The sequence below is a fragment of the Denticeps clupeoides genome, chromosome 9, assembly GCF_900700375.1.
Source record: "Denticeps clupeoides chromosome 9, fDenClu1.1, whole genome shotgun sequence".
NCBI lineage: Eukaryota > Metazoa > Chordata > Actinopteri > Clupeiformes > Denticipitidae > Denticeps > Denticeps clupeoides.
Genome location: NC_041715.1, coordinates 11,685,210 through 11,699,291, shown reverse-complemented (window position 1 = coordinate 11,699,291; position 14,082 = coordinate 11,685,210). Strand labels below are relative to the sequence as shown.

Genomic DNA, 14,082 nt, shown 5'->3' with positions numbered 1-14,082 from the left:
TGGAGGGCACCCAGCGCGCCTTTCACCATACGGCACGGACCTCCGTCTGTGCTTTCTGACCCCTGACAACATACGCTGGGAGACAACGGTGGGGCTCCACGCTTCATTATACTGCAGCAGAAAGGTTACAGTAGATCGGTCTTTTTATACAAGGTCTACAAAGACACTTTGTTTCTTTGTTTTGCTGATCCCATTTGTTTTATTGGTCTACAGTCACTTAAACTGTCTCCTAACCAACAACGTCTTGACAACTTGGCCATGGAACAATCAGTTTAATCAGTTAAAGGTACAAAATAGTCTTTTAGTATCTAATTTGTATACAAACCATTCCTTTAATACAATCAAGAACATCATCAGATTCAGTCTGTAACTCCATGGTATAGATTAGCAGTAATTAGGCTTCGGTAACGGTGCTGCCATTCCAGATGGGAATCTAAAGGGTAAAATACACCACGAAGGCCAAACTCCTTTCTGCTTTGCAGATGTTAATATTAATTAATCTCTATGTTCCCCCAACCTATTTCACATCCAATAGGACAGAGAAATACTGTCATTGCATCAACAAAACAGGCTACATTACACTTCTGCAGGACCAGGGTCTATTTCCCGAAGTTCACATTTGCAACTCTGAACCCTGTTAGTTGCCTGCTTGCTTGTGTACTGGTTGCAGAAGCAGTAAACTTCGGCGTTTTCGTGGACGTCAATTCAAAGCCTTGCCTGCCCTCTGTGGTTGAAACATTTTACAGCAAGACATTAGCTCTGTTTAACCTGAATTTTAGAATATAAACTCACCGCCCTGGATGCATGAGTGCCACCTTGTGGCCATACAGTGTCTCACAAAAGTGTGTACACTACTCACATTTTTTTGTACATATTTGTATTGTGTCTACAGTGTAATTTTTCTGTCACCTCAAAATAACTAAACACACAGCATTTAATGTCTAAACCACTGCAACAAAGTGGTTTAGTGGTTTACTAAAGCTTCACAGGTTGCCACTGGATTCCTCTTCCATCCTCTTTAATACTATCAGTTGCAGGACTCCTTGTTCTTATCCCTGCTGAAGATAGCTCTTAATGGCATTGGTTCTATGTTTGGGGTGTCCTGCTGCTGAAGTGTAAATTTAAATAGTGCCTAAGTACCTGCCTATATTTCTCGGCATTGAGGAGAACATTAATCCTTTCGGGAACTTCAGGAAGATCCTGCCCATGGCCACCACTCTCATCCTGACGGCTACGGCACAAGCAGTCCTTTAAGTTCATACCGGTCCATACTCTTTTCATTAAATTCTAAACGGCGTATGTATTTATGAAACATATGAAGGCTCGTGGATCTCCGTCCCATCATACACGCCACATCCTGACAGCAACTTCCAACAAAACACACCACATCAGCTCCAGCACTTCTGGGTTACGTTCACTTACTGACTGTAGCAGTTAATTTAAGATTTTAATGATATTTTAATACAGTCACTGTTCAGTGGTGTTTTAAATGTATTTTATTGGTTTGTACCGTGTTCTGGTTCCAGTTCCTCTATGATCCTCTATGTTCCACTCAGTTTAGTAAAGTAAGCAGCCTGCGCAGCTCCTTTCATATTGATAATGATGATAAGTGCTGTGTTTTAATTGATCTATTTAGAGCACAGATGTGGTCAAACACAAGCGAGAATTTACTGCATAAATGTATGACCTTGCATGTGAGATGCCATTGTGGGGACCAATTTAAATATTTTATTTAGATATAACCAACTGTTGAAATTATGTTATTATCCACGAAATTATGTAAAATTATCTCAAAAACTACCTTTTTATTAGCAATTCTGACACACAGGTGAGCTCCATGGATGGAGGCACGTCATTCCTCTCAACCCCCATTAGACCTCGTAATACTGATAGTCAATCAGTCATTGTATTGGGAAGTTAGTAAATAACAATTAATTAAACATGAAGCTGAACAAAGATCTTTTTCCGATTTGTAGTTGCCATGGTGATTTCACTTGTGACTGAGCTTGAGAACATCCTTCACCATGGCGCCGATCCCATCAAAGATCAGATGCAGCTGCGTGTCACACATGAATGCTGGCGAGGTGACCACTTTGTTCTTCACATCTACATGTGCCTCGTGGAAGGTCAAATGTCAAGGTATGCACACTTTTAAACCAATGCCTGTTGTTACAAAATATATATATATAACTAATATAACTATCTACATTTCTGACATTACATTTATGGCATTTATCAGACGCCCTTATCCAGAACAATTTACAAACGGTATTTACAGGGACAGTCCCCCTGGAGACACTCAGGGTTCAGTGTCTTGCTCAGGGACACAATGGTAGTAAGTGGGGTTTGAACCTGGGTCTTCTGGTTTATAGGCGAACTAATGGTAACTAGTAACCTTTATAATACTGTAACTCAGTCACTAACTCAGTTACTTCAGAAAGAAGTCAGTAGTAACTATAACTAATTAATTTTTTTAAGTAACATACCTAATAATAATTTTTACATATTTTCATGCCTCCCTTGCAGTAGCTGACAGTATCCCAGCTCCCTGGAATGACATTAATGACACTGAGGGGAGGATATGGTCACTTCTTTAACATGGTGCTTAGCCCCCAAGGCGGTGATGGCCTGAGCGGTGCCGGCGTACGGCCACTTTCCCCCTTCCTCTTCCTCGTGTCCCACAGTCACCTCCACGCCTGGAAGGACCTTTGCAGCCAGAACAGGAGATATGCAGCACAACCTGGCAATGGGGCCAAATTACCAAATGAATGTACAGAGGTGACATCCAATTGTATTAAACATAACCAGTAGCTCAAGGAGACCTTCTTGAAACAATCAAATGTTTCCCCTAAAAAGGATTCCCCTTCTAAAATGCTCATATTTTGCTCCAGCAAACCAGGTTTAGGTTTTGCTCACTTCTAACACAATTAAAAACACACCGCCAGTGGGTCCATGATCTTACCCAATGGGCTTCCCAGCTTTATGAAAGTCCTTTAAGACACGCTCCACCTCCTTATTCACCACACAGTCCTTCCCGTCAACAGCAAACGTGGACCTGACGAAAGCCGTAAACCTGAGGTGCTGCTGTACCACAGTTACCGGGTGGGGTCTCACTTCTTTGTATTTATTCTACGGTTCCGATATACAGACGTTGAAACTTGGGCTGAATATAGACCGTTACAGCTTACTTACAGGTTCTTGGCCGCTCCGAAGCCCCCTGGGAAGATGACTGCGTCGTGGTCGCTGGGGCTCAGTTCGGCCAGAGCTGTTATGTTTCCGCGGGCGATGCGAGCCGACTCAGATAAAACATTCCTAGCTCACCAGCAGATATACAGAAAGAGAATATCAATAAGAAGGATAGCTGTAAAACACTACGAATTCAGTACTGTGCAAAGGTTTTAGCACCAATTGTTCTAGGTACGCTTGCAAACAGTTATTGAAAGGACTCTACTGGTACGTTGTTCTAAACATCTTGGAGAACGAACCATAAATCTTCAGGTCAGGACTATTTCTAATCCATCTGTCTCGTCATCTAATTCCACACAGACTCAACGGTGTTGAGATCAGGCCTCTAAGGGGTCATACAATCACTTCCAGGTTTTCCTGCTCCAGAATCACTTCTGGGCCAATCATACGCCTACCTGATGGAATTGTATGATGTTAAATACCTACCGGTATTTCTCAGCATTGAAGACACCATTAATCCTGACCAGAGCTCCAACTGCATTTGCAGAAGTGCAGTCTCAAACTTGCAAGGAGCCTCCACCACGCTTCACTGTTGCCTTCAGATATTCATTGTACTGCTCTCAATGCCCTATGCAAACAAACTGCCTTCTGTTACAGCCAAATATTCCAAATTTGGGCTCATCATTCCAGAGCACCTGCTGCCATTTTCCGCACCCCAGTTCCTTTGTGTTTGTTAACAGTTGCTTTTGGCTGTTTTTAGCCAGTAGATGGTGTGCCTGGTCTTAACCAGTTCTGAGTGGATGGCACTGCAGGATTTCTTGATTTTGCTAAGAATTAACTGTCATCAGTTTCCTTGGCCGACCTTAATATTGCAAATCTTTTTGTGCTTCAAAAGAGATCTTAAACCCACGGTGTGCTTTGAAATCGTTGTCTGGAAAAAGCCTTGCTGGTGCAATATAACTACCTTCGGTCATGTTTCTGTGTTCACTCTTGACGTGTCATGAAACGGTCCCACAACCTCATTTACATTTACGGCGTTTAGCAGACAACAGTGGCTTATAATCAGGACAGTCCTCCTGGAGAAAATCAAGTTGCATGGTCACAATGGTAGTAAGTGGGGTTTTGAACCTGTGACTTTTGGGTCTTCTGTTTTATATGCGACTGTCTAACACACTAGGCTACATCCTCACCTGGTTTTAAGACTCCCACAAAGCAGTTTTTGTAAATATCTGTTTCAATGTATATGTTAAATTGGTGATCATTAGCTCCTGCTTCGTATAATTGATGATGATACCCCTGAATATAATCCTACAAAATCCATGTCTTTGTTCAAGTGTAACTGTAATAAATGATACTGGTCAAATTGTAGTAACACCAAATGTTGCTAAGATTTAGATTTTCTTTTTGTTTGCTGATTGTATACATTTACATTTACAGCATTTATCAGACGCCCTTATCCAGAGCGACTTACAATCAGTATTTACAGGGACAGTCCCCCTGGAGCAACTCAGGGTTAAGTGTCCTGCTCAGGGACACAATGGTAGTAAGTGGGATTTGAACATGGGTCTTCTGGGTCATAGGCGAGTGTGTTACCCACTAGGCTACTACCACCCTATATAATTTTGTGTAATAATAAGTTTGTATAATAATTAGTTTACAGCAAGTTTTCACACCTGCCCAGTACTGTACCTCAGTTCTCTTAAAACAATGCCTCCAATGAATTTAGTTGCATGAACATTTCCCAAAATGTAAGCGCATAACGATGTAGTGACTGATGCAAAAATGCAGACAATAATGCAACAATATACCTTCATCTTAAAAGAGTCTGACAAATACTTTATATATTGATGCTGATGTGGGGTCCATCTATTGGCTCTGAGGATTTGATCCCGCTGACTTTGCATGTCATAGAGAAAGGAAAGACACACACAGTTTTACGCGCAGTCCTCCTAACAATGCACAGTTACCTGGACTCCTTCTCGGCAGGCTGACCCTTGCTGTGGTCGATAACGTGCATCTGGGCCACGTCAGGAGCGAACATCTGCACCTCAGCACCACCCCTGCTCAGGTGCACCAGGACTCTACAGGGAACCACAGCAGCAGCTTTACACTACAGCAGGCGATAAGAGCAGGGCGGGGCCGTGCATCTCATTTTAATTACAGAAAGAACCAATGTGTTGAAGCCCAAACCTTCGGCATGATTATATTTCTACATAACAGAAATAAATGAGAAAAAACAATAATAGAAATTTATTCATCATTTGTTAGACGTTCTACATTTACATTTTACATTTACAGCATTTACCAGATGCCCTTATCCAGAGCGACTTACAATCAGTAGTTACAGGGACAGTCCCCCCCCTGGAGCAACTTAGGGTTAAGTGTCTTGCTCAGGGACACAATGGTAGTATGCGGGATTTGAACCTGGGTCTTCTGGTTCATAGGGGGCGGCTCTCCCCTCTCGTCCTGACGGCTACTGGAGTTTTACGGCACCAGCAGAATCCTCTGACTTCTTTCATTTTCATTCATGAATTACATTTTAAAAAATGTATTTATTAAAAATAATATTTCCGGGGACTAAACTTTTACTTGTAAGTATGCACACTCACGCTGAAGCCTCGTGGATCTCCGTCCCGTCATACACGCCACATCCTGACAGCACCTTCCAACGAAACACACCATCAGCTCCACTTCTGGGTTACATTCACATATTGACCACAGAAGCTGATTTGGAGTCTTAATGACGTTTTATGCCGTTTTAAATGCATTTTATCGTTTGGTACCGGGCGTTTATCTGGTTCCAGTTCCTCTAAGCAGCGAGTAGAGGGGATTCTCACTCAGTTTAGTAAATTAAGCAGCCTGCACAGCTCCTTTCATAACTGCTGCATCCCATTCAGTATGATTTGAAAAATCATGGAATATTTTAGTCTTCACTGTTACCACACGCAATTGGAAATATTTCGAGTTTTTTGGTTATTGATCATTTATTTCAAAACGTGGAGAGAATCTGACAGCAGGACATGAGACTCACCGTTACAATCCCAGAATACTGAATTTCATCCAGAATTTTACTGCGAACCCTGGAATATGGCCTGAGCGTGAAGAGAGCTTTTGCCCTCCATATTTCTTTAGAATCTGCTTTCAAATTGTCTATGACAGATTACCACAATACTCATATATGGGCATTTATCAGTCTCTAGCCATTTTGAATGAAAGGAGGAGGCCTTATGCAAATTTGATTTTTTACACTTATGGCATTTAGTAGACGCCCTTATACAGAGTGAATTAGTAGCGACAGGGACAGTCCCACTGGAGACACTCAGGGTTAAGTGTCTTGCTCAGGGACACAATGGTAGTAAGTGGGGTTTGAACCTGTAACTTTGTGGTCTTCTGGTTCATAGGTGATATTCACAGGCATATTCCAGCCATCACTATGATAATCAGTATTCTAGTACTCAATCCCAGTCGGTCTCAACCCCTGCGGTCAGATTCTCTCGACGCTTGTAATAAATAAATCTGGGGCCTAGGGAATAATGGAGGAAAACAAGCCTGCATTCAGTCCTTTAAGCTTAAACAAGAATCAATAACAATAACACTGGTGGCCTAGTGGTTAAGGAAGCAGCCCTGTAATCACGAGGTTGCCGGTTCGAATCCCGACCCTGAGTAAAGCACCGTCCCCACACACTGCTCCCCAGGCGCCTGTCATGGCTGCCCACTGCTCACCAAGGGTGATGGTTAAAAGCAGAGGACACGTTTCGTTGTGTCACCATGTGCTGTGCTGCAGTGCATCATAGCGACAATCACTTCACTTTCAGTAAATTTGTTCGAGAGCCCCCTACTGGCTGCTAACCAGAACTTCAGTTTTTTTTTTTTTTTTTACTCCCGCACGTTCTGTCGAGTAGTTGACAGTGACAGCGACAACAGACGGCGTGACACCTCAGTAAATCCACAGATCACGAACACGCGTGACTTCACGCTCCATTCTGTCCCTCTTGCGGCGTTTTACTTACGACAGCGACCTTCGCCCCGCCGACACCGGCGCTGGTGCGAAGCCACCGGGCGAGCTGCGGCCTGACCGGGGCCAGCGGGCGCAGCGCGAACATGGCGTGCGACGCGGGACTTGGGGACAGTCTTGGGGACGCGGGGACAGTAGCCGCGCAAGGTCACCCTGCCGGAGTCCACATATACACGCAAGCTCAGACGAAATAAATCACCTTTCGCAGACAACAATACAAACCAGCGGCAATTCAAGACAAAATGTAAATTTTTATATAAATAATCACCCGTGTGGAATAGCTGGCAGTGTCGCCTGGAGGAGATTTGAAAACCGTCTGTTACCGTAACGTGAGGACTATACGCGCACGTCAGTTCGTTTTTTAGATCCAACAATTTTAAAGTCCAGGAGAGAGTATTTAGTTTTTTTTATGCGCATTCAGACGTTTACGGAACACCGTCAGTGAACCCGCGACGTGTCGGGTTCATCTCGTGTCTTGTTGCGTTATAAGCGCCAGATTAGCTGCGGTTCCGCTCCCATCCAGCAGGCGGCGACGCCTCACGCAGCCCGCGGGATCCGGGCGTGTACACGGAAGCGGGGGGCTCGTGTTGTTCCTGCTGCATGTTGCGGATGGTGGAGAGCACAGCCGCCCATTATGACCAATTACACCGAGTCGGGCGACGCGCCTGTCGCTTCCCACGAGGGGAACGGCCTCGCGTGGCCAGGTTCCACGTCTCGTTTCTAGATTAAAGGCGGATTTAATGCTGCCGGCATGGGGCAGCGGAGGAGAGGAGCCGCCCGGGCCGCCGGCTCGGGGCGACACCGCATCTGCATGGTGTCGGACTTCTTCTACCCCAACATGGGCGGGGTGGAGAGCCACATCTACCAGCTGTCGCAGTGCCTGGTAGAGCAGGGACACAAGGTCGTCATTGCAACGCACGCCTACGGTGACCGGCGGGGGGTCCGGTACCTGACCCGCGGCCTGAAGGTTTATTACCTACCTCTGCAGGTGAAACATATTTTATTAATACTTTTTTTCGCCCCCATATGTTCCCTTAGATCAAGCAGCCATTTGTTGTTTTGGAAAAAAATTTTTTTTTTTTTTTTTTAAGTGAAAGTGAATAGATTGTCATTGTGAAACACTACAGCACAGCACACGGTGACACAACGAAACGTGTCCTCTGCTTTTAACCATCACCCTTGGTGAGCAGTGGGCAGCCATGACAGGCATCCGGGGAGCAGTGTGTGGGGATGGGATTCGAACCGGCAACCTTCTGGGGCCGCTTCCTTAACCGCTAGGCCACCACTGCCCCCCCACTGTACAGCACTGAACACCCTTATCCAGAGCGACTTACAATCAGTAGTTACAGGGACAGTCCCCCCCTGGAGCAACTTAGGGTTGAGTGTCTTTTTTTTCAGGGACACAATGGTACAATATGTACAGTATCACAATATATCATGATATCGTATTGTGAGATCCTTGCCAATACACACCCCATATATATATTATATACATATTTCCCCTGCAACATATACTGCAGTAGCTAAATAGAAAAAATAGCTCATAATTTTTAAATAATTTGTTAAGAAATATATATATAAATACAAATTGTGAACAATTACATTTACATTTTAGCTTGTTTATTTAAAGCAGTTGGTTTGGTGGTATCAGTGTTTGGGTTTTATTAGAAATCTGTCAAATCATGATATAAGTGATGCCTGGTGCTTGACTTAAAATAACAGGGTGACATTTCCCTTTTATGTGACTATGATGTGATGACGATGTTAAAACGATATGTTGTGTGTGTCTGGACGCCTGTTCTCTTTCAAACTTTCCCCTCCTGTCTCCCTGCAGGTGATGTACAACCAGTCCACCTCCACCACCTGCTTCCACAGCCTCCCCCTGCTCAGGTGTGTGTTCGTACGAGAGCGCATCACCGTGGTGCACGCCCACAGCTCGTTCTCTGCCATGGCCCACGATGCACTGTTCCACGCCAAGACCATGGGCCTCAACACCGTCTTCACCGACCACTCGCTGTTCGGCTTCGCCGACGTCAGCTCTGTGCTGACCAACAAGCTGCTGACGGTGTCACTGTGTGACACCAACCACATCATCTGCGTGTCCTACACCAGCAAGGAAAACACGGTGCTGCGAGCCGGCCTGGATCCTGAAATTGTGTCAGTCATCCCCAACGCCGTCGACCCGACCGAGTTCACCCCTGACCCCGGTCGCCGTGACGATAGCAAGATCACAGTTGTGGTGGTCAGCCGGCTAGTTTACCGGAAAGGTGTCTGTAATCCTTGCATTTTTCTGGAGGATAGTCTGTTAATGTGCATAACGTAATTTTGCAAACTGCACTAGCAAATTTAGGCTTTTTTTTTTTACCTCAGTTAAAATGTAAAAATGTTTGCTGAACGTTCTGAGAACATTCGGTGTAATGGGCCAGTCAGTGGATCCATCCTTTATTAGTATGTGCGTGTGTGTGCATTTGTGTGTCCAGCATGTGATTTGACGTGCATGTCTGTGTTCAGGAATTGATTTACTAGGTGGGATAATCCCAGAGCTTTGTGCCAAGCACCCGGACCTCTGCTTTCTGATTGGTGGAGAGGGACCCAAGCGAATTGTTTTGGAGGAAGTGAGGGAGAAGTACCAGCTCCATGACCGGTGAGGACAGGCTTGGGTGTTTTCAGTGCCTATGTTATGTCGGTGAGGCAGTTCTTCTGCAGATTTTTGGAATGACCATGGAGTCAATTGTTAATCGCTGTCAGTTATTACCCTGCATTTAAATGCAATATTTGTAGAAAAAAAAGCCCATGATGCCATGATCTGAAGGTCGCCCATCCGGCTATGCACCAAAACTGTGTGTTTGGGTGTAGGGTCCGTCTCCTTGGGGCGCTAGATCATAAAGACGTGCGGGACGTGTTGGTACAGGGACACATCTTCCTGAACACCTCTCTGACTGAGGCTTTCTGCATGGCCATTGTGGAGGGAGCCAGCTGTGGCTTACAGGTGCGTGACACACACGTACAAATCACATGATCACTTGTGCATATTTCTTCCTGAATACAGGAAGGGCATGAAGATGCAGTTCAGTCTGTTCGATCTCGTTGTGAGCTCTGGAATAAAGCAGAGCGGTTAAACGTTGATATGTGACCACTACTGCATCTGAAAATCACATTACTTGATGTGGCATGTGAAATGGTGTGTGTGTTTGTGTGTGTGTGTAGGTGGTGAGTACTTGTGTCGGAGGGATACCAGAAGTCTTGCCAGATGAGATGGTGACTCTTTGTGAGCCCACTGTTCGCTCCCTATGTGACGGACTGGAAATCGTCATTGCTAGGCAACGTTCTGGCAGCGTCCCCTCCCCAGCGTCCATCCACCGACGTGTTGAAACACTGTACACATGGAGGAATGTGGCGGAACGCACAGAGAAGGTGTGTGTGGGAGTGTTTGCTCGCTTGAAATTCTCATGAAATCTCAAATTACAAATCAACTCAAATGTATTTATATATCACAGTTTAAACCAGAGACCATTAATGTCAAGAGAAATATGGATACTAGGCCCCTGTCCACATGACAACGTTTTCTCTGAAATGGGAACATTTCTATCCGATCTGGTTTTGTCCACATGGAAACAGTATTTTTTTTTTTCTAAAATGAGTGAATTTCTCTTTCGGCATATCCGTGTGGACAGCTATGTGGCTTTTTTTGTGAAAACGCTGATGTATGTCCAACCTGACCTATAATCCCGAATGCGTCCTTCGTACAACAGTGGCGAATAACACGTTTGTGATTGTGCGGTAGCAGCTGCAGAACCTCATAAAGCAAATACAAGAAAATCCACTCTATGGTCACATTTCTAATGAAAAGACAAGGTTGGAGAACAATGACATGTTCAGGCTGTTTAACACTCTGCAGCAGAGAACTGCACTTTGGGCGAGACCAGGGAGTTACAGCGCCTGGGCGTTCTCTGCATCTATATATCTATGCCAACTTTTCAGAAAGCACTCCCATCTGGACGCAGTGGTTTTAGAAACCAAAAACCCATTTTAGACAAAAAAAACATTCTCTCGTGGACAAAGCCTAAAAGTATACAAAATTCTAAAAACAACAAATAACCATTGATTCTGGATTTAAATATATATTCATAGTTGAATCAGATCTGACTTCAGTTAGCAGAGATTTCTTCTTACTTCATTATTGAGTTGTCTGGACAGAAGGAGACAGTGTGTATGCTGCCAAACGGATGTCTAGGCACAGACCCAATTAGAGACTTATTAATAACATAAGTATGGATCCTAAGTGCCCTGTCTTCAAAGCAGGAAGTGCACGGGGCTTGTTCACTAAGTTAAGGCCAAGGATTTACACAAAATAAATACAGAGAAACATCTCTGTATCTGTAAATACCTCCTGCTGCAGTGCCTTTGCTATGGACACATTACCCTTTTACATAAAAATTTACATATCAAATTATATATCGCAATAGATATGTCTACCATTTATGGTTTATTTTATATCAGAATATGAATTTTTATGCCATGTCGCATAGCCCTACTACAAGCAAAAGTCTACTTTTGCTTGTAGCTGCTCATAGAACAATAGAATAATATTCTCTATACAAATAATGTCATGGTTTCATGGAAATAAGGAAATTCTGCTATAAAAGCTTTAGGTAAATCCACTTTTGATAACTGTTTAACACTGGGTATGTGGGGAGGCTTACAACGTTAACAAAATTGCTTGCAGATTAGATAAACAATGATTGTTTTCAGTGTTTTGTGACTTTTGAACACTACTGTATGCCTGTCAGACATGATCTGTAATGGCGGTTTTATAATAAGTATTTCACTGACACTACTATCAGAATTGGTGTTCCTCGGAAAGTATTCTTGATAATATAAAATTATAAAGCATGCCAGCAGAATTGGAAAAACGACTCTTGGCTGAAGATATCTCAAATTCAAATTTTATTTGTCACATACACAGTCATACACGGTATGATATGCAGTGAAATGCTTTAGTGACTGCCATAGACCATAATATTGCAAGGACCCAATGAACCAATATGCAAATATTGCAAACATAACCAAATATTATACTTTTATGTTTTTAACATAAAATATGTGTAACAGATAAATCTGTAATCTGTTTACCTGAATGCATGAATGTGGAAAAAGATATAAGGGGTGAACAACAACTGTCCCTGAATAGATCCCTGAGGAACCCCTTACTGTATTAGAATGTGCAGTGTCATATATGTGTCATACGTGTGTGTGTGTGTGTGTGTGTGTGTGTGTGTGTGTGTGTGTGTGTGTGTGTGTGTGTGTGTGTTTCAGGTGTATAACCGTGTGTCGGGACAGGAGGTGCTGTCTCTAGACAGGCGTCTGACACGCCTCACATCTCACTGTGGCTCTGTGGCCGGTGCCATCTTCGCCTTTATTGCCGTGTTGAACTACCTCTTCCTGCTGCTGCTGCAGTGGTTAATTCCTGATGATGTCATAGACATTGCCATAGACGGGTCTGGTCCCCAAAGCTGCTGGACACAGACTTCAAGTAAAAAAGGGAAAAGGAAAGCCAACCAGATCCTTTAACTCTCAGCACTGACCGTTTATAATAAAAGATCATGGAACAGCGAGCAAATCTCGTGGCTGACTGGTCTCTGTAATTGTTATATTAATGTCTGTAATTGTTAAATTAATTTTCACCCATCTGTTTTTGTATTCGTCCATTTTTTTTTTACCTCTCCTATGCGAGTGTACATTTTGAGTTTTCAGAATTAAATGTACATGCAAGTTTGGATGTAAGTGACAGAAGAGGAACCAAACATCCCATCTGCACCTTTTGCTTTGTTTTATTTGATAAAGGACATTTATCAAGATTATAACTTCTTAATGTTCTTCACCCAGTCCTTTCCAGTACATCAGAGAACACTTACAGTGACACGTCTTCTCAATAACCATGTTGTGACCTGCTGAGAGCCATAGTGCAAAGTGCATCGATGCTTTTATACTGCTTGTTTTTGATTGGGGGAAAAGGAATTGTTTACCTGAAATAATACAATTTTATATAAAAATTAAGTCTTATCTTTTTTCTAATCGGAAGGTTGCTGGTTTGAATCCCGAGCTGCCAAGGTGCCACTGAGCACCGTCCCCACACACTGCTCCCCGGGCGCCTGTCATGTATGCCCACTGCTCACCAAGGGTGATGGTTAAAAGCAGAGGACATGTTTCGTTGTGCCACTGTGCTGCTGTGTTTCACAATGACAATCACTTCACTTTTCTTCGGTCTCAGCATGTGAGAGGTTGCATCTTTAAGCTGTTGGATAAAATGCCCTTAAGACTCAGGTAGCCCTATTCAAACATGGCTGGCTTTAATATTAGATTTTCTGTCCTATATCCTGTATAATATTCATGTAGAATGTTTTCTTATTGTAGCCTACATGGTGTAAACTGTAACAAAAAGAGCATTGGCAGCATTCAGCTGCAGAATACATGTAATGCTGTAAACTAGCCTCATGTCATGTCAGTCACACCCTTAATGGATTTATTACTGGTGATGCTCTTTGCACCTAGATATTAGCTTGAAAGACCTAATTCTTCATGTTTTGCTTTAGATTTGCTTTAGCATCAATTAGCTATTGTGTATATCGTCTAATAAGTTTCACACATATGCTTTGCACAACTACAATAAAACAGCAACCTACCGACTTAGTGAAGCCCCTAAGATGCTGTTAAAAATATGATTTTTTTTTTAAACCTACAAAGAACTGCATACCATCACGTATATATCGCTTATCTCCCTACTTAATCATCCGCTTTCTTTGCACATGTTGTAACCTATAGATTTACTTTGGTGTGTCTGCACTTATGCAAACAGCTATATGTGCTTTAAATCAATTACT

General features: G+C 43.3%; 2 protein-coding genes across 2 annotated transcripts; one reads left to right on the top strand and one right to left on the bottom strand.

Moving 5' to 3' along the window:
• Positions 1 to 1,481: 1,481 nt before the first annotated feature.
• On the bottom strand, positions 1,482 to 7,707 carry gatd3 (glutamine amidotransferase class 1 domain containing 3). The gene is made up of 8 exons (XM_028991387.1): positions 7,470 to 7,707; positions 7,197 to 7,354; positions 5,796 to 5,848; positions 5,154 to 5,267; positions 3,193 to 3,312; positions 2,963 to 3,055; positions 2,584 to 2,740; positions 1,482 to 2,119 (listed from the first exon to the last, which is right to left on the bottom strand). Exons 2-8 carry the CDS (start codon positions 7,287 to 7,289, stop codon positions 1,991 to 1,993), a joined length of 759 nt encoding a protein of 252 aa, XP_028847220.1. The 5' UTR covers positions 7,290 to 7,354; positions 7,470 to 7,707; the 3' UTR covers positions 1,482 to 1,990.
• Positions 7,095 to 13,062, top strand: piga (phosphatidylinositol glycan anchor biosynthesis, class A). The gene is made up of 6 exons (XM_028991386.1): positions 7,095 to 8,189; positions 9,036 to 9,468; positions 9,713 to 9,845; positions 10,058 to 10,190; positions 10,409 to 10,615; positions 12,518 to 13,062. The coding sequence occupies exons 1-6, from the start codon at positions 7,953 to 7,955 to the stop codon at positions 12,770 to 12,772; spliced, it is 1,398 nt and encodes a 465-aa protein (XP_028847219.1). The 5' UTR covers positions 7,095 to 7,952; the 3' UTR covers positions 12,773 to 13,062.
• The last annotated feature ends 1,020 nt before the right edge of the window (positions 13,063 to 14,082 follow it).